We start from the raw sequence: 27,790 nt of genomic DNA, 5'->3' as shown, positions 1-27,790 counted from the left end.
GGTGGTGGTGGGGGGCTGCTTCTCCATGTCAGGTGGGGTGGAAGCCTGGATGGTGGTGGGGTGCGGGGGGGCTCTCAGTCCCGCTGGGGGCAGTGTAGCAGGCTTCCCAGAAAGAGTTTGTTCTGGGCCTGGGGTCTGAACCTGAATCAGCAGTGATCTGTCCTCCGGCAGCAAGACGAGTGGCTGCTGGCACCTCGTGTGCCCACACTTGTCCTACGTGGATGACGTCTCAGGCTTCCAGGCCAGGTGTGACCGTGTGTGACTCACCCACTCAGCAGTCTTGATGGGCTCCTGGGCCGGAAACGCTGCCTTCTCCTTGGGAAATGGGAAGTGCAGTGCCTGCAAGCCCAGGTCCCCGGGCTGTCCCTGTCACCAAAGAGCAAGTCTGTTTGCTTGGAGGTTTGAGGCTGGGCTGGGGCCTTTCCTGGCGTGTGCTGCCCCCCCCCCGCCCAATGCCTCCAGGGCCCAGTGAGTCTTTTAGCTCAGGGTTTTGAGCTGCCCTACCAAGTGCTACCCTGGATGTCTCGCTCAGTTTCCACTTGATCCTAACAAAGCCCGGCGAGGTGGGCATCAGCCAGCCTGTCCCTGTCCTGTGTCCACAGTCGGGGCCGCCCAGTAGGAGATTCCCAGGAGCCATGCCCTTATGCTCAGGGGCCCCAGAAGTTCTCTTGCCAGCTGGCCGTCCCCGAGGGAGACAACTCCTTGTATGTCGTGTCCTTGTGCGTCACCAACAGCGCTGGGAGCAGGTCCAGCACTCCACAAACATTTGAGGGCTACGGAATCCGTGAGTGAGCTCCTCTGGAACCCCCCCCCGCCCCCACTGCTCCATGCCCCATCCCTTCTGACCCAGGGCCCTGCAGAGACCTCCTGGGGGGTAAGGGGTGCCTCTTGCGAGGTTTGATGAGCTGCTGCCTTTTGGGGTTTACTGGCCAGAGGCCTGACTGGTGGATGAAGGTGGGGGAGATGGCCTGGATGCCAGAGGTGGGGGGGGTGGGGTAGTCCTGGCTGATTTGGGGGAGCTTGCCCAGCCCACACATGCTGCTGCATGAGAGCGTGTTCTCTTGGCCCACAGTTCAGCCTGACCCGCCTGTCAACATCACCGTCACTGCCGTGGACAGGAACCCCCGCTGGCTCAGGGTCTCCTGGCAAGACCCTCCTTCCTGGAATTCCTATTTCTACAGGCTACAGTTTGAACTCCGGTACCGGGCTGAAAGGTCAAAGACGTTCACAATGTTGATGGTAAGTTCTTCCTTTACTTCTGCAGCTTGGTACTCAGGGGTGGCAGGAAAGGTATTGGAAAGAAACCAGGATTTGGGTGCCACTCTGTGCCTTGTGCCAGAGCAGCCTTAGGGTAGCCTCTGAATTTTTCTAAGCCTTATTGTCTCATTTCTCAAACGGGACTGAGGACGTTGGGCCCCTCATCTTCACAGGCCTGGATGGAGGACAAGTGTGATGCAGGGGCAGGTGGGCCACGCATGTGTTGAGGGTGTCACGGTCCACCCCCTACCTCCCCCACTCCCCAAACCCCCCACCCCCGCCCCCATGCACCGGGGGTGGGGCATCCCACTCTGAGCCTCTGGAGCATCTCACTGTAGCCTGGTCACTCAGGCACTCGAGGGAGGATGCGGCCTAAGGGCAGGGCTGGCCCGGGGGGCACCTGTGTCTCTGCAAAGGGACCTGACCAGAGCCCCCAGGCCTTACCCCGACTCCTCGTGGCCCTCCCAACCTCAGATCAAGGAGTTCCAGCATCACTGCATCATCCATGACGCCTGGAGGGGCATGAGGCACGTGGTGCAGCTTCGGGCCCGAGAGGAGTTTGGGCATGGTTCCTGGAGTACGTGGAGCCAGGAGGCAGTGGGCACCCCCTGGACAGGTACCGTGAGGGGCGCGGGGGGCTGTGTGAGCTCTGGTGACATCCCGGTTACCTCCTGCTGTGCAGCAAGTCACCCCGAAATTGGACATCCTTCAGGATTGTGGAAGGCCGGCCCCCAGGCGCTCCTGTGCCGGCTCTGTCTCGGTGGGCAGTGTATCCCTGTGGCCTCCTGTGGCCTCCCCAGCCTCCCCTTCCCGCTGCTCATGCAGGCGCAGGTGGCAAGCTCACCCTGCAGCTGGATGGAGGCCACAAAGAACCTGTAGCTGTATTTAGTGTGCCGCAGTGACTGACATCGCTTATTTTTAGAAAGACGTTAAAGGCAATAAGGATTGCCTTTGGGGAATTATTGAAATCACCATGCTTGTTATCCCACAAATGTATGAAAAATAACTATTGTCAGTGTCTTCACCACCTGTAGAACAGCAGGGAGAACATCTTAGCATGTGGCTTTCCTCTTTCTGAGTATGGTTGTGTGTATGGAGAACACAGTGAGCCTTCGCCTGTCATTAGTTTTGGAAAATGTACTGTTTAGCAACAGCATGATTAATATGTGTGTGTGTGTGTGTGTGTGTTTAACTGCTGAAATTTTTATCAAGTTAGTACAATCTTATGGCCCAGAAGCAGAGAAGGGTTTATAATAACAGCATCGCTCGTCCTGGCCCTTCCCATTTCCAGGCCTGCTTTCCAGAGGAAGCTATTTCTAATTCTTCTCGTGCTGCCTCCTGACCAGCAATCTAACATGGCTGTTTTACATTTTTCCTGAGAAAAGTTTGAGGCATCTCTTGATCCCTTCCTATGAAAGCTTAGGATTTAGCAGACCCGGACCAGGTAAAGGAACTTCTGGATTACAGTGCAGAGGGTGGCCATCCAGTCTCTGGTTGAATGCTTCCATAGACAGAGAGCTTACTACTCACTCTAGCAGCCAGCCCATCCCGTGGTTCCCAATGTTGGCATCATAGAATGGCTTCCAGGCTGCCTTCAGTGTCACATCTATGTAGCCCAGCGACAGGATTGAACCACAGGGTTGTTATTATCAGGCAATTTAAAAAAGAGAGTAAAGTACCCATGTATTGAGTACATGTGGATAAAAAGGAAAAGACAGAAATAAAACCAACCACCCAGGTCCATCTGGGCCTGCCCCTTCTCCCACTCTGCCCCCCAGGGGAGGCCCAGGTTAGGGAGACTTGCCATTGGTTGCCCATGAGGTCCAGTGCAGGCTCATGTCTCTCCTGGTCCTTTACTTGCTGCTGTCCATTGAGAGCAGGATGCAGGTTCCTTTTTTTTTTTTAATACTTTTTTTAAATTTTTATTTATTTATGATAGTCACAGAGAGAGAGAGAGAGAGAGAGAGGCAGAGACACAGGCAGAGGGAGAAGCAGGCTCCATGCACCGGGAGCCTGATGTGGGATTCAATCCTGGGTCTCCAGGATCACGCCCTGGGCCAAAGGCAGGCACCAAACCACTGTGCCACCCAGGGATCCCAGGATGCAGGTTTCTATTGGACCCTCTTCTCAAAAGCTTACTTCTTGTGAAGGCCCGGACAGGAAGGAAGGCCAAGCTACCCTGTCTTACTTGGGGAGACCATTTCAGTAAATCGTGATACCCCTCAGGCCAGATTGTGTTGACCTGTCCATGATTTTCTTTGATTTGTATACACTTTGAGCCAAAACATGCTCATTGTGTGACTGTGGCCTTGGCAGCCTGTGCGAGGGGAGACAGTTATTTACAATGTTGTGCAGAGAAAATGTTCCAGATACAGGCTGACCTGTTTACCTTGTATCCCAACCACTGCATTTAGAAGGTCACAAAAAGCTTTAAGAAACCCTGTTTTGTTAGAAAGTCCTTTCTTTTTTAAAATGCCTAATTGTGGTAAAATACCATTGTAACCATCCTTAAGTGTATGTTCAGTGGCATTAGGTGTATTAGCACTTTAGTGCAGCTATCCAGCACCCACTCCTGGGACTCTTCATCTTGAACCTTTGTCCCCATTAAACTCGAGCCCCCCAGCCCTGGGGACCGCCACCTACTCTGTGGGTTTCCTCCTTGTGGAGGAGGAAAGTGTGGAAGTGCTATCAAGTAGGATCTGTCTTTTTTAGGGACTGGTGTGTTTCTCGTAGCATGATGCCCTCGAGCTTCATCCGTGCTGCAGCTCATGTCAAAGCTTCTGTCCTCTTGAAGGCTGACCACTATTTGTTATGTGACTGGGCCACATTTTGCTTATCCATTTGCCTGTGGACAGACACTTGGGTTGTGTCCACCTCTTAGTGGCCATGGAGGATGCTGCAGTGAATGTCGCTGTGTGCATATCTGTTTGGGTCCCAGCTTTCAGTTCTTTTGTGTAAACACCCAGAAGTGGAACTGCTACATTGTACAGTAGTTCTGTTTTTAATTTTTGGAGGAACCACTGCACTGTTTTCCACGGTGGCTGTGCCATTTTACATTCTTGTCAGCAATGCCCAGGGTTCCAGTTTCTTTGCATACTCAACACTTGTGATTTTGTTTTTTGTTTGTTTTTGGTAATAGCCATCCTACTGGGTGTGAAGTGGTATTGTGGCAGTTGACTCACATTTCCATAACAAATAGAGATGTGGAACATTTTTTTATGTGCTTCTTTTTTTTTTATTTATTTTATTTTTTTTTATTTATGATAGTCACAGAGAGAGAGAGAGGCAGAGACACAGGCAGAGGGAGAAGCAGGCTCCATGCACGGGGAGCCCGACGTGGGATTCGATCCCGGGTCTCCAGGATCGCGCCCTGGGCCAAAGGCAGGCGCCAAACCGCTGCGCCACCCAGGGATCCCTTTTTATGTGCTTCTGTGCATTTGTGTATCTTCCTTGCAGAAATGTCTGTTCAAGAAGAAAGTTCTTTGTCCTGTGAACCCAACCCTGTCCTCTGGGGTAACCGGAGACAAGTCTGCTGGTCTACTGTTTGGAAGTCCTCTGGGATGGCCAAAGTACCTGCGTCTGCTTGGGTTTCTCTTCCCAGGCTGTTGTCCAGGATGGCCTCTGGGCTCCTTCCCTGTCTGGCTACCGTCCTCTGAACTTGGTCTCATTTGTGGAAGGTGGTGGAGCTGCAGCCACCTGGCCTGCACAGGGCACAGTCTCTGATTCTTGAGCTTCTGTGCCTTGCTGGAGTGACAGTGAACACTTGGACAGGACACTTAGCTGCTTCTCCTATAAGCAGCTGATGTGTTTGAGACCCTATCCTGTCCATGTGTGGTTTTGGTGGGTCTTCAAAGCCAGTGGTAAATATGCCCAAGAGAGAAACCAGTTGTTCCTCCACTGCTGAGGGCGGAGCCAGAGGCACTTTGGTGGCTGAAGCAAGTGATTGGGGAGCACTTCTGGAGAGTGAGGTTCAGTGTGTTTTACAGACAGTAGCAGTTCCTTGATGTTTGGGGCATCAGTGGGCTTCCCAACCCCCAGGACCTGAAGATGCAGGCTGCCACTGCCTCCCTGCCTCAGTGTGGAGGTGGTGATCCCTGGGGGACACGGAGGTTGTGGGGAGCACACTGGCCCTAGGAGTCCAGTTGTATAGCCTCTCAGAGCCTTAGCCCTGTCATGTGTGAAGTGGGGATGCTCCCAGTCTTGCTCCCTTTGGAGAGTTTATTTTTAAAACCAGATCTGGCCATTTTTATTGAAGAAGTACTTTACCTGATTGACTTTTCACATATGTCCTGGTGCACCTCTGTCAGACTCCCCTGGGTGGGGGCCAGCCAGTGTGTGCACTCTGCAGTATCTTCCACACGTGTTGCCCCTGGCATCCTGGGTGCAGCGTGGGCTGACGTGCGGAGGGCTCTCCTCCAGGGACTCTGGGCTGGGCATGTGCTGTCCCCTTTCCCTGACACACTGGAGGCTAGAGGTGATTAACTCCAGTGACTTTTGTGTCCCCCACCAAGGGCAGCTGCCACGATGGACAGTATTGAGACCTTGCAAAGTTTTTATAAGCGCAAAGAGAAAACATCCTCCAGAAAGTGATGCATACGCAGTTGGAGGAATTGGCAGTTGCGATGTGGTGTTGGTTGGTTCCTGAGCTGACAGGAAGGGGGCTGTGGGTACCCCAGGATCCCTACCCTGGATACTGGCCTACAGCTGCTAGTGGAAAGGGCATGTGTGCGTGTGATGTTTCCCCGAGTGTGGTGTTGGCATGTTATGGGGCACATGGAGACAGTAGGAAAAGCTTCATGGAGGAGGTTTTTGTGTCGTGTGGTAGAGGGTGTGTGGGAGTGTCCCCGGAGAGAAGGAGATTATAGGCTGGCTGTATGTCAGGTGGGAAGGGGGCTTTGGGTGAGGCTGGAGAATAGGTGTGAGAGTGGCAGGGCAGGTGCAGGCAGACCTTGGAAAGTCCACCTGAGGGTCGGGTAGAGGGTGGCAGGTGGAGGGAACATGGGGGCTGCTCCCCGAGCCATACTGCTTGCGTTGGGGGGCACTCCAGCCAGTAGGGCCCAGTCACCCCTGACGGCACCTGCAGCCATGACGCATGGAGCTGTGCCCCCGACGTCTGGCTGGAAGGAGGGGTCCCTGGGCAGGCAGCCAGTCAGCCCTGCTCACCATGGGAGGGTGTTCTCCACACTTCTCCCGCAGCTCTGACACAGTGATGTTGAATGAGCCTCGGGCCCCCAGGGCCCCTCTGCAAAGAGAGCGTGGGGGCAGGGTACCTGGGAAGCCCATGAGGACAGCGGGTTATGTCTCTCTGCTTGCAAACCCCATGACCCCCTCAAGGGCGGCTCCCCAGTGCTCAGGAAACACGTAGCACCAAGGGGCCTCAGGGTGCCCTGAGCTCAGACCCTCTGCCCCCTCCTTCTGTCTCTGGGGGAAGAGCCCCTGGGCACGCATTTCTGGAGAGACTGTGCCCCCTGCGCTCAGCTAACCTAATGGGCTCTCTCCTCACACCCAGGCCCTCGCTCCCCACCCTCCCTCGGGCCTGAACCCGGCCTGGCCCCACATGTGCACGCACTTCCAGCCTGGCCTGCCTCGCACTTCCAGCCTGGCCTGCCTCGTGTGCGCGTGTGCGCGTGTGCGCGTGTATACACACACACACACACACACACACACACTCTCTCTCTCTCTCTCTCTCTCTCTCTCTCTCTCTCTCTCTCGGCCCGGGGGCCACAGTCGCCCGTGTACCAGGCTGCCCAGCTCGCATGTCCTGGACCCTGGGATTCCGTCATCTTGGGCACCATATAAGATTGCCAACTTAAAATTTTGCTAAGTAAGGACATAAACAGTTAGGTAAAAAGTAGCTATTCCCTTTACGGTTATGGTCATTCCCTATGCGAGGGGAAGGAGGCCGTGTGGGTGTCCTGCTGCTTCTGGGCAGTTTTCCCCTCGGCCCCCAACCAGCGGACTTCTGTGCAGACCACCCCAGGGTGCTTGGGGCAGGACGGAGGTGACTGACTCCCCAGGAGACTGGCAGCTCCTCCCTGCGGGTTTGGTGTTTTGCACGAAGGGAGGAGCAGTGATTGACTTTCTGGTGGGTGATTTGCAAGTGTGAAGCAGCAAATGAGCCTGGAGGGGGAGACCCTGCAGGAAGCTGCCTGGCCCCCTGCCTGGTCCTGCACTGGGTCCCTCCTTCCTGTCCTCTCATCTCTCTGCCACCACCCTTGGCCTCCTTTTCTTTTTTTCCTGCTTTTTATTCTTGGCTCACTCCTCTTTCCCTCTCTGTGCTCCTGCCCCTGAGCTCTACCCTTAATTGTTCATGATACGCAATTTAAACACACCTGGTTAGAAAAATATGTTTTCTAAAAAAATAAAAATAAATAAAATAAAATAAAATAAAATAAAATAAAAAGAAAAATATGTTTTCTGTTCTCTGTCCAACGCCCCCCCCCAATATTTTTTTTACTTATATTGGGATATAATCAACATATAACATCATGTTAGTTTCAGGTATACAACTTAATGATTTGATATTTGTTTATGTTGCTGAGTGGTGATCGATTACATTGTCTGCTCAGCATTTGTTGCTTCACATGGTCACAAATTTCTTTTTTAAAGATTTTATTTATATATTCATGAAAAACACAGAGAGAGAGGCAGAGACACAGGCAGAGGGAGAAGCAGGCTCCATGCAGGGAGCCCGATGTGGGACTCAATTCCTGAACCAGGATCACGCCCTGAGCCAAAGGCAGATGCTCAACTGCTGAGCCACCCAGATGTCCCACAAATTTCTTTTTCTTCTGATGAAAACTTTTAAGGTCCACTCTTTTAGCAATTTTCAAATATGCAATGCAGGGGGATCCCTGGGTGGCTCAGTGGTTTGGCACCTGTCTTCGGCCCAGGACGTGATCCTGGAGTCCCAGGATCGAGTCTCACATTGGGCTCCTGGCGTGGAGCCTGCTTCTCCCTCTGCCTGTGTCCCTGCCTCTCTCTCTCTCTCTCTCTCTCTCTCTCTATGTGTGTGTGTGTGTGTGTGTGTCCCATGAATAAATGAATATAATATTTAAAAACACACAAATATGCAATGCAGTATTATTAACTGTGGTCATCATGCTGGGCATCTCATCCCTGGGCTTGTGATGTTCTGTGTTCCTAATTTTGAGAGTCAGATCAGTGTTTAAGCAAATATTGTGTGCCAGGCAGGTGCTACTTTCAGCATATGTATGTCTGAGAGGAAGCCATCCGCCCTGCTCGGAAATGAAGAAACAATGTCTAGGAGAGGTTCAGTGTCGTGAACAAGATTACTTATCTGTCACAAAGGCCTCTGTCATCTTTTATATTCGATTTCTCCATTCTAAGACCCAAGGAAGTGAACTCAAACCAATCTTCAAGTTGATAGAAATGAGTTTCTTGTTTTAAAAACTCATGTGGGAGGGATGCATGGGTGACTCAGTGGTTGAGTGTCTGCTTTGGGCTCAGGGCATGATCCTAGAGGCCTGGGATTAAGTCCTACATCAGGCTTCCTGAATGGAGCCTGCTTCTCCCTCTGCCTATGTCTCTGCCTCTCTCTCTCTGTCTCTCATGAATAAATAAATAAAATCTTAAAAAAAAAACTCATGTGGGAAAAAAATACTTCACATGTGCTCTTTCAATCTTTTTTTTAAAAGATTTTATTTATTTATTTATTTTTTATTTATTTGAGAGAGTGTGTGAGCAGAGGGAGGAGCAGAGGGAGAAGCAGACTCCCCACTGAGCAGGGAGCCCCACACAGGACTCCATCCCAGGACCCAGGACTCATGACCTGAGCTGAAGGCAGATGCTTCACTGACAGAGCCACCCAGGGGCCCCATTATCTCTCTCTCTCTCTCTCTCTCTCTCTCTTTTTAAGATTTTATTTATTTATTCATGAGAAACACAGAGAGAGAGAGAGGCAGAGGGCGAAGCAGGCTCCATGCAGGGAGCCTGATGCAGGACTCGATAATGGATCCCGGGATCATGCTCTGAGCCAAAGGCAGATGCTCAACCGCTGAGCCACCTAGGCGTCCTGGCCCCATTGTCTCTTATCATTCACTCATTTTGTTATGAATATGAAAGTATGTCCTCTAATCTTGGAAACATTCATGGAAGGAAGATATACAGTAGCAACTACAGTTAATGTTTCTATTAGTCTTTTCTAAGTAGTTTTCCATAACTGAAATTTTACTGACTACACAGTTTTTCAGAAAGATGATTTAAAAAGTAAAAAAAAAAAAAAAAAAAGCAAGAGGGTATGTGGCACTAATGAAGGTTGGGTGCAGCCGTCCACCAGGAGTGACCATAGATAGCCATTGGATCCAGGATTTCCCGAACTCAGCTGTGTTCAGTGTCATCTGTTCAGGTCATTTGGGACCTATGGCCTCAGCATCTTGGGATGGACCAGGCATCAGGGGTCTTTAAAGGCTCTCCAAATCCAGGGAGATGTTTTAGGAAGAAGAGGAAACTCGTCTGTTTTCTACCTCAGCTCCTACTTTTTTCCTAAAGATAAGGAATGTTCAATCTGGAGATTTTTTTGATTTAAAAAAATATATTTATTAATGAGAGATACAGAGAGAGAGAGGGAGGTAGAGACACAGGCAGAGGGAGAAGCAGGCTCCATGCAGGGAGCCCGACGTGGGACTCGATCCTGGGTCTCCAGGATCAGACCCTGGGCTGAAGGCAGTGCTAAACCGCTGAGCCACCAGGGCTGCCCTGGAGATGTGTTTTTTTTTTTTTTTTTTTTGAGATGGTTTTAAAATAAGCAAACAAACAAAAAAAGTCCAAGGGTGCCTGGATGGCACAGTCAGATAAGCATTCAACTCTTCATTTCAGCTCAGGTCATTATCTCAGGGTTGTGAGGTCGTTGGGCTTTGCGCTCAGCGCAGAGTCTGCTGGAGTTCTCCTTCTACCCCTCCCTCCTTCCCTCCATCTCTTTCTCAAATAAATAAATAAATCTTAAAAAAAAAAAAGTTCATTTTTAGAGCCAGAAAGATTTGCCACTTGTTTCTTACAAAACTTTCGGCAAGTTATTAAACCTCCTGGTGCCTCAGTTTCCCCATCTGTAAAGTGGGGGAAAATAATGATACTTCCTCACAATTTTGTTGTGGAGACCAAACAAATTGATTTACGTGAAGTGGGGAGATTGGCACATAGTAAGTGCTCAATGAATGTGGGAGTTAGAAATATAAAATACTTTTGCCTGAACAGAAAAAAACATGTGTTCCCTGACTTTGATCACGCCTTTCTGAGCCTCGTGTCTTTGTAAAACTGAAAGAGGCGTGCCCGCTTCCCAGGGCACCCCAGGGGTGGGCCGTCGACAGAAGCACGGGCAGGTGAGACCTGGAGCAGGTGTGCCGAGACCGCACACAGTGTGGGTGACGTGTTACTTGTGGTAACAAGTACTTCCCCGAGCCCCGCATTCTTTTCTGTGAAATGGAAATGATGATTATTTGTAACAATACAAAAGTTGTTTACGTTCATCTCTGGGGACCAACTGGTCTGAATCTAGTGTCCTCGTGGTCATTCAGGGAGTTTTGAAAGAGTCTTGTTATGTAAGAGTTATTATGCATTAGAAAAATTGTATTCATTCTGGGTTATTTGAGATAAAATCCCCACTTTACACCCAGAAATCTAAGCCGCAGCAGTGAAACATCCTTCTCCGGACGACATGCCATGTGGGGCATTGGAGCTGAGGGGGGAGAGTAGACAGCAGCCCCGTGTAGGGCTGCCCCTGACCTTCATCGTGCCTATACTCTCTTGCTGCTCCTTCCATCACCCCACTGAGCCTGCGCTGGGTTGGGCGAGTAGCAACGAATGGAGACGGGCCTTCCCGTTTACCCCGGACTGACTGTGGGCTGACGTGCTGTGTGGTTGGGACGTTGGGGCTCTGTGTCCTCTATACCAAGGGAGGTGCGCAGGCCCTGGGGTCTGCTACAGGGCTGCTTGTGTGTGCTTGCCTCTGTCCTGGGGACGACACTGTCCTGCTGGAGGTTCTCTCCTGGGAGGGGCAGGGTCACCTGGTCTTCTGTCCCCTTATTGTCCTCCTGCTTCAGGGAGGCTCCACATCTTTGTGTAAACCATTTCTGTGGTATTTTAAATTTCTTGATGGAAAAATGATAGACTGAAAAGAAAATATTTTAAAATCCAGTGCATTCCACCCATTGCCTGTCACAGTTCAGCTCCTGGTCCCCTGGGCCTGCGTTGGCCTCAGAGCTGGCCTCGCCTTCCTGCTCTTGCTTGGATGCTTGACCTGCTGCTGCTGGGGTGGGGGTGCGGGGGAGGGGCTTGCGGTTTCTGCAGAAATACAGAAATACTGTTCCCAGGAGGGGAGGGGCCTGCATGTGTGCCCGAACCACATGCCTTCTCAGGCCAAGCCTATCAAACCCACCCAGAGGGATGAGAACTTGTTTAAATATTTTTTATTGCAAAAACAGTAGTAGAAGAATATTAAGATGTTAATAGTGCTTATATCTGGTGATGTGTCCTTGTGTTTTTTTCCTCTTGTGTGTGAACATGTTATGATGTATAATATCATACAGGATAAATTATGATATAAATACTATTCTTTAGGGACTTTGGGTCAGATTAAGCCTTTCCTTGTCTTGGGTTTTTCATACAACATTATATTCTCAATATATTTCTAATTTATCTAATTTTAAATATTTTATTTATTTTTTTATTTGCGAGAACGTGAGTAGGGGAACAGGCAGAGGGAGAGGGAGAGAGAATCTCCAGCAGGCTCCATGCTGAACAGAGTCCGACATGGGGCTCCATCTCACCACTCTGAGATCACGACCTGAGCGGAACCCAAGAGTGGGACCCTCAACCAACTGGGCTACCCAGGGACCCCTTTTCTAATTTATTTTTAAAAACTATTGCAACATAGGGGTATAACCTCATTTATAAAACTGATCCTTTAGGGTTGGCTATCTGGTTGTCTAACCTCAGGCTCGTTTAAATAACTTGGCAATGAGCTTTTCTCTGCTTCTGAAGCCCATCAGGGTCCATGAATCATTCATTAATAGAGACTCTCCCCCCACAGAATCCAGGAGCCCTGCAGCCGAGACTGAGCTGCCCCACTCCACTCAGGTGAGCTCCCGCCCTTGTCAGGGGTCAGGTATCAGCATCTAGGGGTGGGGGAGGTGGGCTGGCCCTAGATCCCAGCTCTGCCACGTACTGGACACGTGGCTGTGGCGTTGCCCACCCTCTTCAAGCCCCTGTGAACTAGGGTAAGAGCCGTCATCCCGGGCCTGTTGTGGCCCCTGTGGCATGTGGAGTGGTGCTGGCCTGGCTCACGGCTGCCGTCTCATCTCTGACTGGTGGGTGCCATGGATTACCTAGCCTGTGGCTCAGATTCAGTTTATCCGAGCCTTTCCTCTATGGCTCCTGGTGTCATAATTTTCTGGAAAGAGGATTACCTCTGAAGCTGCTTAATAGGTCTTTGTGTAATCCAGTTTCCCATCCAACTGTGTGTCCTCCTGTAGTCCTCAATTCCCTAAGGACCAGCTAAGCTGGGAGGCTCAGCTCTCCCTGGAGCTTGACGGCCCAGGGAAGCAACCTAGGCCTTGCACCTTACTCATACCTGCCGCAGGGCTGTGCAGCCCCCAGCAGAAGTGGCTCCGAGGGACACTTGTGCTGTGTGGCCAGAGGACTCCTGACCAAGCCCGGGTATGGGGATGGCTGCTGGCTGAGGACCGGCCCAGCCGTGCTCTGCCCTGAGCCTTGCACCTGCAATCTTGTTCAATCATTATGCTAACTGAGGTGCAAAGCCAGGATGGCTGTGCCTGGGAGGGAGGAAAACACTCCTACATGGGTTACAAAGTCTGTTCAAGGTCACAGAGCCAATAAGTGTTGGGTCCAGGATTCTAGTCTGTGGTTTTCCCAGGAGATGGGGCACCTGTACCCTGGTGTGGGACCTGGGGAATGGTGCTGTTGTAGCCAGTCTGTCGGGAAGCTTTTCTGGAGAAGGTGCTGTGCCCCAAGCTCATGCTGGAGAGGTAGATGGGAAGAAATCCCACCTTGAGTAGATAGGGTGTAGATACAGATAACACACAGAGTGGTCGAGATGTTGAGGCAAGAAGCCAGAAATGGAGAGGTCGCTGAGATAGAAAGCTTGCTTCAGAGTGGGTGCCGAGCTGGGGCTGAAGGTGGAATCTGCAGACACCAACTTACCGGGGGAATCTCTCTTTTAGGCACCGACCACTAATGAAGACAATAAAAATAATATTTCTAAAGATATTGCAAATGCAACCAGCCTCCCAGGTAAGGACTGGGTGTTTTTTTCCAGTGGTCTCAGGGGCACAAAAGTCTTCTCCGCAGAAAACCCCTTTCTTACTTGGAAATGTTGCCAGGAGGCCAGTCTGTAGAAGACAAGGAGCATTGGCAGAAATGTTCTGTTACTACTCTGGATGTTCAAGTCTGATGTTGTTAGTGGAAATATGTTAGAGGGAACCATGAGAAGGGTGGCCCAGAACACAAATACATGTGCCACAAACAATATTGCCAGAGTCTGAAATGGAAGCCGTGTTGGGGGATACCATTACTTGGGGGCACACCTGATTTCAGCGCTTAGCTTTCCTACACCTACAAGACCAGCAAAGCATCAAGAAAAATCAGGGGTCCTATATGTGTGGGATTCCCAGAGCTCCGACTCCGGAGCTTCAGCCCTGGAGCAGCTTCCTCTGACAGCTCTTGGCTTTCTGAGGAAGCCCTTGGCTCACCACCCTTCCCTGGGCAGATTTCTGGCCCCACCTGATGTCCATGCTGCACTGTCCCAGTTGTGAGCCTTGGCAGAGCACGCTAGGTAGCACCTGCTAACAGACTGAGGTTCAGATCTGCTCAGCAACCCCGCACCCCTGATCTCCAGGGTCTGCTCTGAGGTCAGGCTCAAAGAGGGCAGCCAGGGAGATGGGCCAAAACAGAGGCCTAGATAGAGCAAGGTGGACTTTAGAGACCTCAGGGGGTGTGTCCCCCTAGAGGGTATGGGGAGGTGGAAGCAAGGGCGCAGCTCCAGGGCTGCTGTAGGGGAGGGGCCCTCGGGGGGCTGAGCTCATCCAGCCCCGTCTCCGTAGAGGCCATCTGTGGGCTGATGACTCCCAAATTCATGACCCAGATTCATGTATGCAGCCGTCTGGTTGATGTGTGCACTTGGTATCGTGCTCGCTGGAAATCTGAAACAGCACCTCATGCCTCCTCTCCTTTCTCATGTCTTCCTCATCCTGGTGATTGGCAGCTCATTCTCTGGGTTGCAGAAGCTGGGGGTCAGCAGGCCCTGTTATTCCCCAGACACATCTGGGAGCTACCACTTCTCACCACCTCCCCCACCAGTTCCTGGGCCCTCCTCTATGGCCTCTCCTCCTGCAGGACGTTAGCAGCTACCTACTGGTCTCTTGGCTTTTCCTGTTAACACCCAGCAGATGCTTTTCCCACCAGCAGCCAAAGTGACTGAAACCACAAATCCAAGCTCTGTTCTCTGTGGGGTCAGAGCTTTAGACTTTGCCTACCGCATTCTCCCTGTCACTCACTCTGCCTTCCTTGCTCTACCTCAGGGCCTTTGCACATACTGCATGCTCTTCCTCCAACCTCCAGTTGGCCAGGTGCTTTGTACATCCAGGTCTCTGCTTAGACACTCCCTTGTCAGGGAGTCCTGTCCTGGCCACACTGTCTGACAGAGCCCCCCGTCACTCTCTTCTTCCCATGCTTTACTTTTCATCATTGCCCTGTCATTACTGAGGTAATATTTCATGTTCATTTGTTTGTCTCTCCCTTGATTAGAATGTAAGATCCAGGGGGGCACCTGGGTGGGTCAGTGGATAAAGCATCCAAGTCTTGGTCTCAGCCTAGATATGGATCTCAGAGTCATGAGTTCAAGCCCCACATAAGGTTCCACACTGTGCATGGAGCCTACTTAAAAAAAAAAAAAAAAAAGTAAGCTCCTTGAAGGCAGGAGTTTTCTGTCATCCTGTATCCCCAAGGCTTAGACATTGGAACAAATTCTGACACATGGTGGTAACTAGTCCCTAAGTATTTGTTGAAGGGAGAAAGGAACAAATACCGAAGATGGTGAAGTATCCGTCAATGAGGAAGCCAATCCCACGGCCTCTGTTAAACCACTGTCTCTGCCAAGAGATGCAGGCTATGATGGGAGAAAGCTGTCCTTGCAGCCTGGGCCCAGTCTGGACTTCTGAAAGCTACATCCCGTGGGCCCTGGAAGTGGTGACTGTCAGGTGGCACCAGCATCCGCAGTGGATGCCACGTGGGCAGACGAGCTAGAATCCTGAGTCCTCGAGCCTGCAAGTGTGTGCAGTGCTGGCAAGGGAGCATGATGGCCTCTCTGGAGTGGCCGGTGTGCCACCCAGAGCCTCTCTGTCAGCTGTGGGAAAGGCCTCTCCATGGATGGACATGGCTGCTTGTGAAGCCAATTGTTCCTTCGTCTATTTGGTGATATTTGTGGAGAGCCTGCTTTGCACTGGGCTCCATGTGAGCAGCTAGGAGCATTAGAGCAGAAAAGACACAGGGGGTCCCGGCTTTCAGGGAATTCACTCCTGGGGCTTGAGCACTGAGTGGGGTGACCAAGAAGGCACGATGTCCTGTGGAGGAAACTTGATGTAACCTGTCTGAACTCTGATGGCATCCTTGGTGGAGCTGCTGTCGATGAAGTCTGTGAAGCCCTGGTGTCCTGCACCCCCTGTGCCCTGTGGGGACAGGCTGGACGCCGCCAGAAAGGCTGCTCTGACAAGTGGCTCTGAGCTTCAGGTGTCTCTCCTGTCATGTGGTGGGAGCCTGAGGTCAGATTTGCGGGGGGCCAGCTCCTCCGATGGCCTGTTGGTCCACAGAGCCAATTCCTCCTCTAGGGCTGACATTCCTTTGAGGCAGCTGAGTGGTTTTCTCTTCCTCTTCCTTCTGCTCCTTCTCCTCCTCCTTGTCTTCTTTCTTCTAGTGCAAGATTCTTCTTCAGCACCGCTGCCCACCTTCCTGGTGGCCGGAGGAAGCCTGGCCTTCGGGACACTCCTGTGTGTCGGCATTGTCCTCAGGTAAGTGAGGTCCTGGCGGTGGCCAGGGGTGGCCTTCTGCCCCTTATCTGGCTGGTGTGACCTGATTTGGATTCTGTTTTAGAGGAGGAACTGACAAGATTGGATGACAGATTAGATGAGGAGAAGGAAAGATGGGGGAACGTCCAGGGTGACCCTCAAGACTCTGGCCTCGGCAATTGTATAGATGGCAGTGTTGTTACTATCTCGGAGATGCTGGGTGCAGGGGAGACCACCAGGTAGGGCAGTGATTCTAGTTTGGGACCATGGAGGTCAAGGTGCCTGTGAAAACCGCAGGCAGATGTGTTTGTAGACAATTCTGATCCCTGCCAGTGTGGGAGGTGGGGTGGGGAGGATGCTGTGATGGGCCCCCTGGAATTCGGATGTTGAAAAATTGTGCAGACCCAGAGGGGCCAGAAAGCCTGCTTGACAGACCTAGAGGGGGAGGGCGTGTGTCCCATATGGAGGGAGCTCCTTAGGCTTGAGGGGCTGTAGGTGATAAGACCTCACCTATCCTCCAAAAGTCATAGACCAGAGTGGTGGCAGGGCCACATGAGAAGCACCATGAAAGTCTGAGTGCCTGGCAAGTCTGAGTGCCTGGCCAGACCCCCTGGGAATATTCTGTATCTCAAAACCAGCTGACCTAGAGGGGCCCTGTCAGTGCTCAGTCCTGCTGAAGGTGGAGAGACACTTGGGCTGCATTGGTGCTGTGCCCACGTCTCCATCTCTCCAGCTGGGCACCATTGGTTTGGTCACTATTCCCTAGCTTGCAGAGTCAGCCAACAGTATTCCTCCTATGTGGGCAGTAAGGAACCTTCCAGAGTTCATGATTGGAGCACAGGAACGAGCAATTTTGCACATGCTGAAGATCTGGGGAGGTTAGGTTGGGTCTTGGCTCAGATGGCAGCTCACAGCGACAATTGCCCGAGCGCAGGAGGAACTTCAGACTTGTCCCTCCTTCTCTTGCCTCATGCGTGGCTTTCAGGGGTTCTCACCAGTGACTGTGAGGGGAGGTTTTGGGGTGTCTGGGAAGGGAGGGTTAGATTTCCACATACATGGGATCCCCATGGAGACTCTGAGCCACAGCTTTGCCACTCAAGTTATCTGGGTTGGAAGATTGGCAAGGTGACATCTCAAACTGTGTCCAGGGTTGTGTCCACTCTGTTGTCCCAGTGTAGTGGTGAGCAAGCTGTCTGAGGGTGTACAGAAGATAAGCCTCCAAGTGTGTGGAGGTTGGTCCTTGGAGGGGCTGAGTGCTTGCGGTCTCGTACACCTCTGGACCAGAGGGGGGCTGTGCTGGCATTCTGGGGTCTTCCTCCTGCCTTTGGAGGGATTCGTGGTCCCCCTTCCAGCACCTACTTCTATGTTGTTTCTCTTTCTTGTCTGGGCTTCCAAGGACCTTTCTTATAAGCCACCACAGACCCTATAGAGTAACTGTCAGGGTTTCCACTTGGCAGATGAGGAGATGGGAGCTGGAAGAGCCGAGGTCATGACAGCTGGTGCCGAGAAAGCCAAGACCCCAGCCCAAAGCTCATGCTCTTTGGATAGGGCCTTACAGGTCAGGTAGTCCAATTCTTTAATTTGACAGATGAGGAAAAGCTTTGAGAGGTGAGATGACTCGCCCAAGGACACAAGCTTATTACTAGTGGAGCCAGGACTAGAACCCATGTCCCAAGAGTTCCTGCCCACCAGACTAACGGCCGTCAGCTAAGAGAGGTGCCCAGCTAGTCCCTTCCATCCTGTGTTGGCCAGTGGCTTCCTTAACAAGCAGCGCCATCTTGGTGTGCTCTGAACCATCGAAAGAGAAGCTTTAGGTTGGGAACCGACCCTGTTTTTCATAAACATTTGTTTGCTAATCTGCTGATGGTGCTTGGACACCAGCCGGTTGCTACACAACCAGAGCCCCTGGAGGCACAGATGGGGCAGGTGCCGCGTGTTGACAGTGTTCAGTGATTTGTTTGCTAGCCTGGTGGCTTCCCGTTTTCCCAAAGCCCACATGTCGAAAGGTATATAAACCTGGGGAAACTGGGAATTCGGAAGAGCCTCAGTGACCACTGGAATGGCCACACTGCAACACGCAGGATATGACATCCTGCCAGTCCGTTTTATCTATGTAATACGTTTATTTTGTATATCAAGCAAAGCATAGTATTTCCTAAGTATTTTCCCACAATTACTAGTGATAATTAAAAGACACTTATATGTGTCTGAAAACAGGTGTGGCATCTTCTGAAGCAGTGTTGTGACTCCAGGTGGGGGTGTAGTTCTCCTGCACCACGCCCTGTGCCCCGCCAGGGCCCTTTCTGTGGTTTATGCTATGAGGCACTGAGAAATAGGGTCTTCAAAGCCGAGAATTGGTTTTCTGTGTATTTATCTGGAATGGACCTGCACTTTAGTGAGGACTTCCTGCGGGCGTGCCTGTTTAAATCACTGTGAATTAACTATGTGCCTCATTCTAGTATTTGAAAACCAGCTACGCCCCCACCTCTAGGGTGGGGGCACAGGCTGCTCCTGGTGCCGCAGATGTGGCTGTGAACGGGCAGCTCTCTATGTCACTTCTCACTAGGTCTTGGTTTCTACCTGTGACTTGTTTAGAAGTGATGGTTGTTATGTTTTTAAAATTTTGTTTTGGCTGCAGAATGTTTTCTTTAAGCAAAACATTGTGAAGCGCAATATGTAAGATAGAGGAAGAGGCTGAGGTGTGAAGTCTGGCAGCAGGGTCCCACCCTCCCTCGTCCCTGGCCCACCAGTCCCCTTCTCAGGCCAGAGCAGAGCCAGCTGTGGACACCCCCAGGCTGGCTGCTACCAAAGTCCCTTTGAGCTTAGTGATTTTTATTTTTTATTATTTTTTTAAGATTTTATTTATTTATTTGAGAGAGAACATGACCAGGGGGAGAGGGAAAGGGAGACGGAGAAGCAGACTCTTCGATAAGCAGCGAGCCTGACACAGGGCTCGACCCCAGGACCCTGAGATCACGACCTGAGCTGAAGGCAGAAGCTTCACCCACTAAGCCACCCAGGCGCCCCTGACCTTAGTGATTTTTCAAAATCATCTTATTCACTCAAACTATTTCAGAAGAAGCAAAGCTCATTTTTCTCAGTTATACATCCAGTTACTTGCTTTGGAAAAAAAGAGGTCAGACACTGCTTTCCCTGTGGGTTAGCTAATGTCAACAGAGACTTCATTGTGGTATATGCTGATTTGATAAATAGTGACAAACAGGGGCACCCGGGGGGCTCAGTGGTTGAGTGTCTGCCTTTGGGTCAGGTCATGATCCTGGGGTTCTGGGATCGAGTCCCACATCGGGTTCTCTGCATGGAGCCTGCTTTACCCTCTGCCTATGTCTCTGGCTCTATCTCTCTGTGTCTCTCATGAATAAATAAATAAAATCTTAAAAAAAATAGTGACAAATAAAAGAAAAACATCATGAATTATCCAAAGACTGTTAATTTTTAACATGCAAATGTGATCAGAATCTTGCAAACACACAGAAAAGTACACACATCCCCGAGCTTGCACGAAGTGAACACACCCTTGCAGTTTGAATCCAGATGAAGAATTTTTTAGGTTCAGGTGAGTTTCCTGAGGCTCTTTCCTTGGCCCAGTGTCTTGTTTTTATGTAGCTGTGATTATTTTGCATCTAGAACTCTCAGTCCTGCCTTTTAAATTTAGTGTCAATTATAACATAAGCATTTTTTTTCGCATTATCTCATTTCTTTGTAACCCTCACCTTAGCTGCAGGTGCCGTTAAGCGGATGTACCCAGGCCTCTCAGCCAACCTCCTATTGGTGGTGGTTTCGCTCTCACAGACAACTCTGTGCTAAACATCTTTGTGCATAAAGCTTTTCCCGCGGCTCTGGAACTTCCTTAGGCTCTGTTCCCAGAAGTGGATTCCTGGGCCAGAGGGTCTGAGAGTGCCCCCTGCCCTCAGTCTATACTGGGGTCCCGAGGGAGGGTGTTAACCCCCAGGACCCTGCCCAGCGGAGCTGTGGGAAGCGCCCCTGCTGTACTCTCTGCCAGGTGGGGAGCCCTCGGCCCCATTCTGCACGTTGTTTATTCCATTTGGATAATGGGCTGGGAGCCAACTATCAATGATTTATCATCAGCACGACAGGAATAGCCTGTTGATATAAAAAGAAACCCAAGGAAAACCCCCAAAACTTGTTTTTGGCCTTGGCTTCCCTCCTGCCTCCAAGCCCTTCCTGGAGAAGGGACTGGGGGAGCGTCTGGGCCTGCGTGGGAGTTGGTGGTGACAGTGGGAGGCAGGGCGAGGGGTGCTTCCCCAGCGCAGGCCTGACACATCTCAGGAGATGACTGTCGCCAGCTAATGGTTCTCTGGTCGGCAGAGTGACTTGTCTTGGTTCCTGAGCCCTGACTGAGGGCTCAGAGCCGAGCAGGGCAAGGAAGCTGTGATCAGAGAGATGTTTATCTCCTTCCTGTGTCACATCCACTTTCCTGCCAGATGACTCACTCGTGCCCCAGGGGTGCCCACGCGGGGTGGCAGGAGTGGGCCGAGTGCTGGGGGACTGGGAGCAGGAGGGGGGGCAGCCCTTCCTGCTGCTGCTGTGCCCTGCCCACCTCAGCCCAGCTGAGAGGCCTGAGTTCCTTCCGCGCTAAAAGAATATGTGCTCTTTTTTAAGCGAATGGATTTGGGGCCAGTGATGTGGGCCTGTGGGCCTGTGGGCCTGTGGGCCTGTGGGCAGCCTCTGGTATAGGACCGACCAAGTCCCCAGGGCTATAGAAGGACACTTATGGCCATGCGAGCCTCAGTTTCCCCATCTCTAAGTCGGACCATGATACCCCTGGTTCCTCAGGGTATTGTGTAACCAACCTCCCAGTGACGGAATAAATTGTTGTAACTCTTGAGCCAAAAGCCGGGAGTGCTAGGCCACCAGAGCAGGTCTGTCATGGGGGAACTAAACATGTGTATGATTTGTGTTTGTGTGTCCCTGTGAAGGTTCAAGAAGACGTGGAAGCTGCATGCCCTGAAGGAAGGCAAGGCCAGCGTGCACCCGCCGTATTCTCTGGGACAGCTGGTCCCTGAGAGGCCCAAGCCCACCCCGGTTCGTGTGCCCCTCATCTCCCCACCAGTGTCCCCCAGCAGCCTTGGGTCTGACAACACCTCGAGGCACAGCCACCCGGATGCCAGGGGCCCACAGAGCCCCTACGACATCAGCAATACAGACTACTTCTTCCCCAGATAGCTGGCTGGGTGGCGCCTGGCCAGCAGGGCGCCAGACCTGCTGAGCTGTGTGAACAATGAAGCACAAACCAACTCATCTCAGGGGCGTGGGGCCTGGAGCTCTGCCTGTGCAGGAGGGCCTCGTGCAAGGTGCTTCACTTCTTGAAACAGGTTTGCTTGCTGCCTCTGTTCAGAAGGAAGAGGTGATTGAGTCTTGGAACCCTCCTTTCCCAAGTGCCTAAAGGAGCTGGAGTCCATGCCGGTGCCCAGAGGGGGCAGGACACTCAGGTGGGCAGAGCCGGGTGGTTGCGGAGGCACAAGCTGCAGCCTACAGCAGGTGGCAGGTTTCCTGCTGAGACGCCCCTGGCAGCTCCCGGCACAGCCTCACCTCCCAGCTTGTCTGTGGAACCTCTGCTTTCACGATTCAGTCTTTCCAGGTCTGAGGATGGGAGAAGCACCTGCCTTCTTCCCCACACCTGGAATCAGCACAGAGGTATTGCTGAGAATCTCAGGGCCTGTGGGTTTGGCATGCAGTTGTGATTAGTTCCTCATTAGCATTTTGCTGAATGTGAATGGTGACCCAGGCACTTGCTGAATCCGGAAGCAGGTGCACTAGTCTACTTCCCCTCTTGGGATCCCAGGACTTCAGGAGGAGGGACCAAGAGGAAGAGGGTCATGGGGACAGGCCTCCCTGTTCCCAGGGAGGAGAGCTGGCTGCAGGGGGCTTCTGCCTTGGGGGTCCAGGCCTGCGGCTGCTGTACTCCTGCTGCCACGACTTTGTTTTCAGTTGAGCCGAAGAAACAAGGGAAGATGATGTTAATGTGAAAAGACAAAAAGATCCTGGCAAGAATGCATTTTAACTTGCTTTAAAAAAAAAAGAAAGAAAGAAAGAAAGAAACACCTGTTGTTTTATGTTGAGAGAGTGGGAGAGCCTGTGCTCACTGTCAATGTATGAATAACTTGGGGGGAAAAACTTAGTAACCTTTTTAGCACAAAACAGTCAAGTGAAAAGGGAGAAAACACAGTTTTCCTTTTAAAGCAGAGAGTCTGGTTTCATTCTACATCTTGTTTTTGTCTTAAAAAACATAGTGAAACATGAAAACATAGTGTGTGTCTTCTGTAACCTGGGGGCACGCTGTTCCCGTCCTGGCAGCTGTGAACACGGCATCCAGCGTCCACCCCTGAGCCCCAGGTTGTCCAAGGCCTTGTCACACCATCCTCTCCCTTGGGGTTATCCTCTTACGTGACTCCTCAATTTGCTTCAGGTTGGGTAGGATTAGGGCACTGACCGAGTATGTCACCATGTGTGTTGCTGTGGTGGGGTGGCTACTCACACTTGTGAGTGTGGCCTTGCCAATTCAGGGATGTGTGTGGTCACCGCACGGGATGTCCCAGAGTGAAGCGGTGACTAAAGTCAGCCTTGTGACCACCTAAGAAGTCACCAGACCACAGACTTTTCTAGTAGCCTGTCTTTTTGGAGAAACAAGCACAGTGGCGCACAGGTGGCGACAGGTGGCGACAGGAGGAGGAGAGCCATGCTTTATTGACTATTTGCTGGGTCCCATCGGTTGTGTGCTCTGGCGCCACGGCCGGGCGGTTCTGTGTGTGACTTTGGGTCCTGATGCTGCCAGAAGTGAGGCAGGTGTTTGTTGTTGTTTTTCTCTAAAGTTTGAGAACAGCAAAAATGCTGTTAAAGAGAAATACACAAATGAGACTGTGCACGAGAAGCCTCTTCTTTTCCAAGAGTGCCACCAGAGCCAGGCCCCAGGGGTGGCGGAAGATGAAACAGATAGCGCAGGCGCTGCTCTGATCTCCTGTTGTTACTTTCATTATTATTGTAATGAAACTGCCTTTTTTTTTTTTTTTAAAGTATTGGAGAGGGTGTTTTCCCTTTATTTCTTTATAAGCTAGTGAAAATGAAGGAAAAGTATTTTTCTCTGGATTGTAGGTCATGCTCAGTGTGCTCAAGTGCACCTGCTGGGCTTTGCGCTGGAATCTCGAAACCCTGTCAGTGAGCATGCCTCAACCGACCTCCCCCATGTCCTACAGGGCACCTGTTTCCCTCGAGAGGGGTGTTACTCACCTGACCCCTGTACCACAGCCAGACCTGAGATGACAGCTCTTCTTGCTGGGTGAGAAAAGTTGAAAATATGCTGGGTCAAGGTCTCAACTAATGTGGTCAGTAATTCTTGTAGCATTAATGGAAATGTTTCTGAAACTTCAAGTGGGTAGCATTGAATAGACCTACAAAGCTTTTGGTAACTCTGAGAGCTCTTTGCTCTGACGAGGTCTTGACCTTGAAGTCTGTGTGCCAGGCTCTGGGCTCACAGAACCTCTGCCAGTCCCCTGCTATCCCAGGGGCAGGATACCGTGATGAGGTGTGGCAGCTGCCACTGGAACCATGTTGGGAGCCTCCCGCTGGTGAGAAGAGCCGTGTGGGGCAGGCTTGACGTGGTCATGGTATGTCTGTGGGTTTCCTGCAGAATGTTTAGGAATATCTTGCCCAGCTGAGCTATATCCCCTCATCAAAGGTACTGAAGGTTGACCCACTTGGGGAAGAGTCTGACATCCAGTTTCAGGTAGAGTTGGTGAGAAATGTGCCTTCATTTGGAGAAGCAGGGGCAATGGGTGGCCCTTCCGAGGTCATGCCAGCTCTCCCATGCGGCAGTTGGCAGCGGGGCTATTGCTGGAAGGCAGGCCAGCTGGCTCAGGCTCTGTGCCAGACACCCCTGTGCATCCTCTGCAGGTTCTGCTAGCGTTGTGTCCTTGGGGTGGCCTGGGGGCAGTGCCAGGGAGTTTCTATGACAACCTTACTGATTATTAAGGAATGCTGCCAGTTTTATGAACATATGCTCAAATGAATGTCTGCTTTAGGAAGAGGATTGGAACAGCACGTTAGCAAGGCTGTTAATTAGCAGAGAAACTGTGTTTGGATGGGTATCACACATCTGTTAAATATAATACCTCAACTTTACCTTTTTTTTAAAGAAAAATAATAGTTTTAATTTTTAAAAATTTTTTTACCTAACTACCTGAAAGCAAATACCAAAGGCTGATGTCTGTATATGGGGCAAAGGGTCAGTATAATGTTTTTCAATATTTTTCTCTTTTTATCAGCTATTTTGCATTCAAAGTGAAAATTGTACATGTTTGAAATAAATAATTTCTAAAAATATGCTTGAGATGTAATTATGGTTTGGTGCCCTGTGTTGTTTAGGGGAAAGACTTGCCTGCTTAGAGAGGGAAGGGTTGGAGAAACACAGCGTCAAGCTCAGGACCACGTGGGGAGCCCCCCCCCCCCGCCCCCGGCAGGATTGAGCTACCTCTAAAAAGAGATAGTTTCAAGAAATGAGCAATTTCTCGAAAGACTTGAATTATAAAAATGTTTCCCAAAATGAATCGTGGGGTTTCTGGAAGGGCGTGGATACTGCTGCCATGTTTATCATTGTGGCCCTGTGATGGGCGTGTCAGGGAGGAAGGGAGGGCAGTTATTCATCAAAAAACTATTTGTTGTATGGGGGTGGGGGGCATGTGAATGGTGTCACAAAGGCAACCCCACCCTCCCGATCATCAGCCAAACGTGTCCCCTCTGGAAAAGGGTCTTTGGCAGGAAAGACCCAGGGCACGGCCACCCCACATCTTCCAAACAGAGGAGAGCCATCGTGTGGGTGCTCCATGGACCAGGGGTGTCATGCCAACGGCTCTGGGCTGGGCAGCCGAGGACTGATGTGAGTTGGGCTGGCAGTCCGAGGCCCAGGATGAGCTGCGGGCCACATCTCCTTGAGGTTGGCCTCCGTTCAGCCTGAAGTGTGGCAGGAAGCAGATGTCCCCCCCGGGTGGCCACTGTGGGCCGTGCCAGTGTGGGAGCGGGCCGGAAACAGAAGGAGGTGCATCTCTCTCCAGTGTCACCATCAGGGTGACATGGTCCTGAGGCTCCTTCCACCAGAACTGGGGGGTGCTGTGAGTGAGTGATTCCTGGAGGTGGCAAAGGGCCACCAGCTATGAGAACAGACGCTGAGGAGAGAACTCTCCTCCGTCCAGGACTGTCCACACCCGAGAGATGCCCGGGCCAGGGGCAGGAGACCCACTGCTTGCTGCTGGAGGCCTCCGGCTTCCTGCCGCAGCTGGGCTGTGCAAAGGCCAGGCTAGGGGGTTAGCCCCCCGCCCCCGCACATGCCGCCTGTGCTGGTATGGTGATGACCGATGACCTAACCCTGTGCTGTCTCCGGGTGCTGACCTGCCCCAGTGTCCTCATGGAAGTCCCTGCCTACTGCAAGTGTGTGTCACTGAGCACACAAACACCTTAGCCGTGTCTTATTTCACACCAGTCGTTTAGGTGAGGATTCAAAACGAGTAAAATAAGTTTTTCAGTAAAGTCATTAAACATTCGTGCTGGGATCCCTGGGTGGCGCAGCGGTTTAGCGCCTGCCTTTGGCCCAGGGCGCGATCCTGGAGACCCAGAATCGAATCCCACGTCGGGCTCCCGGTGCATGGAGCCTGCTTCTCCCTCTGCCTATGTCTCTACCTCTCTCTCTATCTCTGTGTGACTATCATAAATAAATAAAAATTAAAAAACATTCGTGCTACAGATGTACTGTTTAATTAAGGACATTCTTCTAAGAGAACTTCAGATCTCTTAATAGAGTTGCCAGCGTTCACAAATCTCACTGCGCATAATGGAAGCTTCACTATGATTCTGCAGAATAGAATTCATTGAGAAGACAACTGCGTTCTATTTTGGTTGCTAAGCTGATGTGCTGTGCAATAGGGATTTTGGAATGCTGGATGTTGTAAGTGTGACATCTTGGAGTCTGTGCCCAGTGAGAGATGAGGGGCAGACACCCGCTTGTAGAGCCACTTGCCTGCGGCTCCCTGCGGATCCCGTGGGCATCCAAAATCCCGTGGGCATCCACAGGGACCCCTGTTCAGCGGGTCTGATGTGGGCATAGAAAGCAAGCCTCCCAGATGGCTCTGAGGAAGATGGTCATGGAGCTCAGGAGTGACTATGAACCGTGGCCATTTCTAGGACGATGTGGGTGCTGTGGGAGCTCCACACCTGAGGACGTATGGCGTCCTTTGGCGGATCATTTCCGTGGGCAGGTCTGAGGGTCAGGAGCAGCTTGGGCTCCAGCCCCAGGTCTCTGGCTCAGGGTGTCTGTGGCCTGAGTGGGCACTCCCAGGTCCCCCACAGCACAACCAGTGTTAGTCTCTGTGCTGGAGACCACTAGGCTGCAGGCAGGATCCTGCGACCATGTGTGGTATTAACTGGGCAACAAACTCTGTGGACAGCAAAGAAGACACCACCAGCCCTACTGGTCACTTGAAGGCCACAGCCCCTTTTTGGTAGAAAGAGTATGTTAAAATGAGCTGTTGGTAATAGCTGCAGCCTGTGGACGCTCCACCATGTGCTCACAAACTGGATATTCTTTGTCATCCTAATGACGCTACAAGGTAAGTGCTCTTGCCAGCTCACGGATGAAGTTGAGCTTGAGGTAGTGGTCGGTCCAAGGACTCTGAGTTGGTTAAGGGGCTCACCTGGACCGTAAACCTGGTCTGCTCGACTCCAAGATCACGTGGGGCACGTGCTCTGTCCTTACCATGTGCCTTAGGCCCACAGGCACTGGTGACCACCTGGATGGTTCTTTTCCCAATCTCTCGTGGGCGGGGGCCTGGCCCACTCACCTCCACGGGGGTGGATAGACCTGGGTTCCCCGTTTGGTTTGTCAACACCTGTCATGTGAGCAGGGACAGGAAGCCAAGCCTGTGGGTCAGGAGCCTCCAAAGGCAGCCAAACCCCAAAGGATGAGGTGCAGAGGGGAGGGGCAGCAGCCAATTCCTTCCTCGAAATGACCCTTGATCAGAAACCAAATCTAACCACTCTCCTTCCCCCTCTGTACCAGCTCTCACCTCTGAACTTGAGTGAATGGTTTGGTTTTCTCCTGCTATTTCCTTGCTAGACACTTTGGTGAACTTCCTCGAAATGCTCCAATTGTGCTTTATGGAAACCTTATACCTACTCTCTCTGGTCACCACACTATATGGTGGTTCTCTTTGGTTTTTTTTTTTTATTTTATTTATTTTATTTTTTTTATTTATGATAGTCACAGAGAGAGAGAGAGAGAGAGGCAGAGACACAGGCAGAGGGAGAAGCAGGCTCCATGCACCAGTAGCCTGATGTGGGATTCGATCCCGGGTCTCCAGGATCACGCCCTGGGCCAAAGGCAGGCGCCAAACTGCTGCACCACCCAGGGATCCCATGGTGGTTCTCTTTGGACAGTGAGACTCTCAGTGCTGGCTGGGGGACAGAGGGACCAG

The 27,790-nt window shown here is 51.5% G+C and overlaps 1 protein-coding gene across 5 annotated transcripts in view; it reads left to right on the top strand.

The window, feature by feature from the left end:
- Positions 1-24,650, top strand: part of IL6R (interleukin 6 receptor) — a 42,432-nt gene extending 17,782 nt beyond the window's left edge. For 3 of the 5 annotated variants that reach the window (XM_025428792.3, XM_035719130.2, XM_049112608.1), the window contains 7 exons: positions 603-784; positions 1,073-1,239; positions 1,732-1,873; positions 12,305-12,351; positions 13,455-13,524; positions 16,202-16,295; positions 21,251-24,650. In XM_025428792.3, coding sequence (XP_025284577.1) covers positions 603-784; positions 1,073-1,239; positions 1,732-1,873; positions 12,305-12,351; positions 13,455-13,524; positions 16,202-16,295; positions 21,251-21,497 — 949 coding nt within the window. In that variant the 3' untranslated portion in view covers positions 21,498-24,650. Of the gene's footprint in view, positions 1-602; positions 785-1,072; positions 1,240-1,731; positions 1,874-4,524; positions 10,007-12,304; positions 12,352-13,454; positions 13,525-16,201; positions 16,296-21,250 lie in introns of those variants that run through there. The other 2 variants (XM_049112607.1, XM_025428795.3) reach the window with 2 other exon arrangements.
- The last annotated feature ends 3,140 nt before the right edge of the window (positions 24,651-27,790 follow it).

Source organism: Canis lupus, chromosome 7 (assembly GCF_003254725.2).
Source record: "Canis lupus dingo isolate Sandy chromosome 7, ASM325472v2, whole genome shotgun sequence".
Taxonomy (NCBI): domain Eukaryota; kingdom Metazoa; phylum Chordata; class Mammalia; order Carnivora; family Canidae; genus Canis; species Canis lupus.
This window is presented reverse-complemented; position numbering and strand designations above follow the sequence as displayed.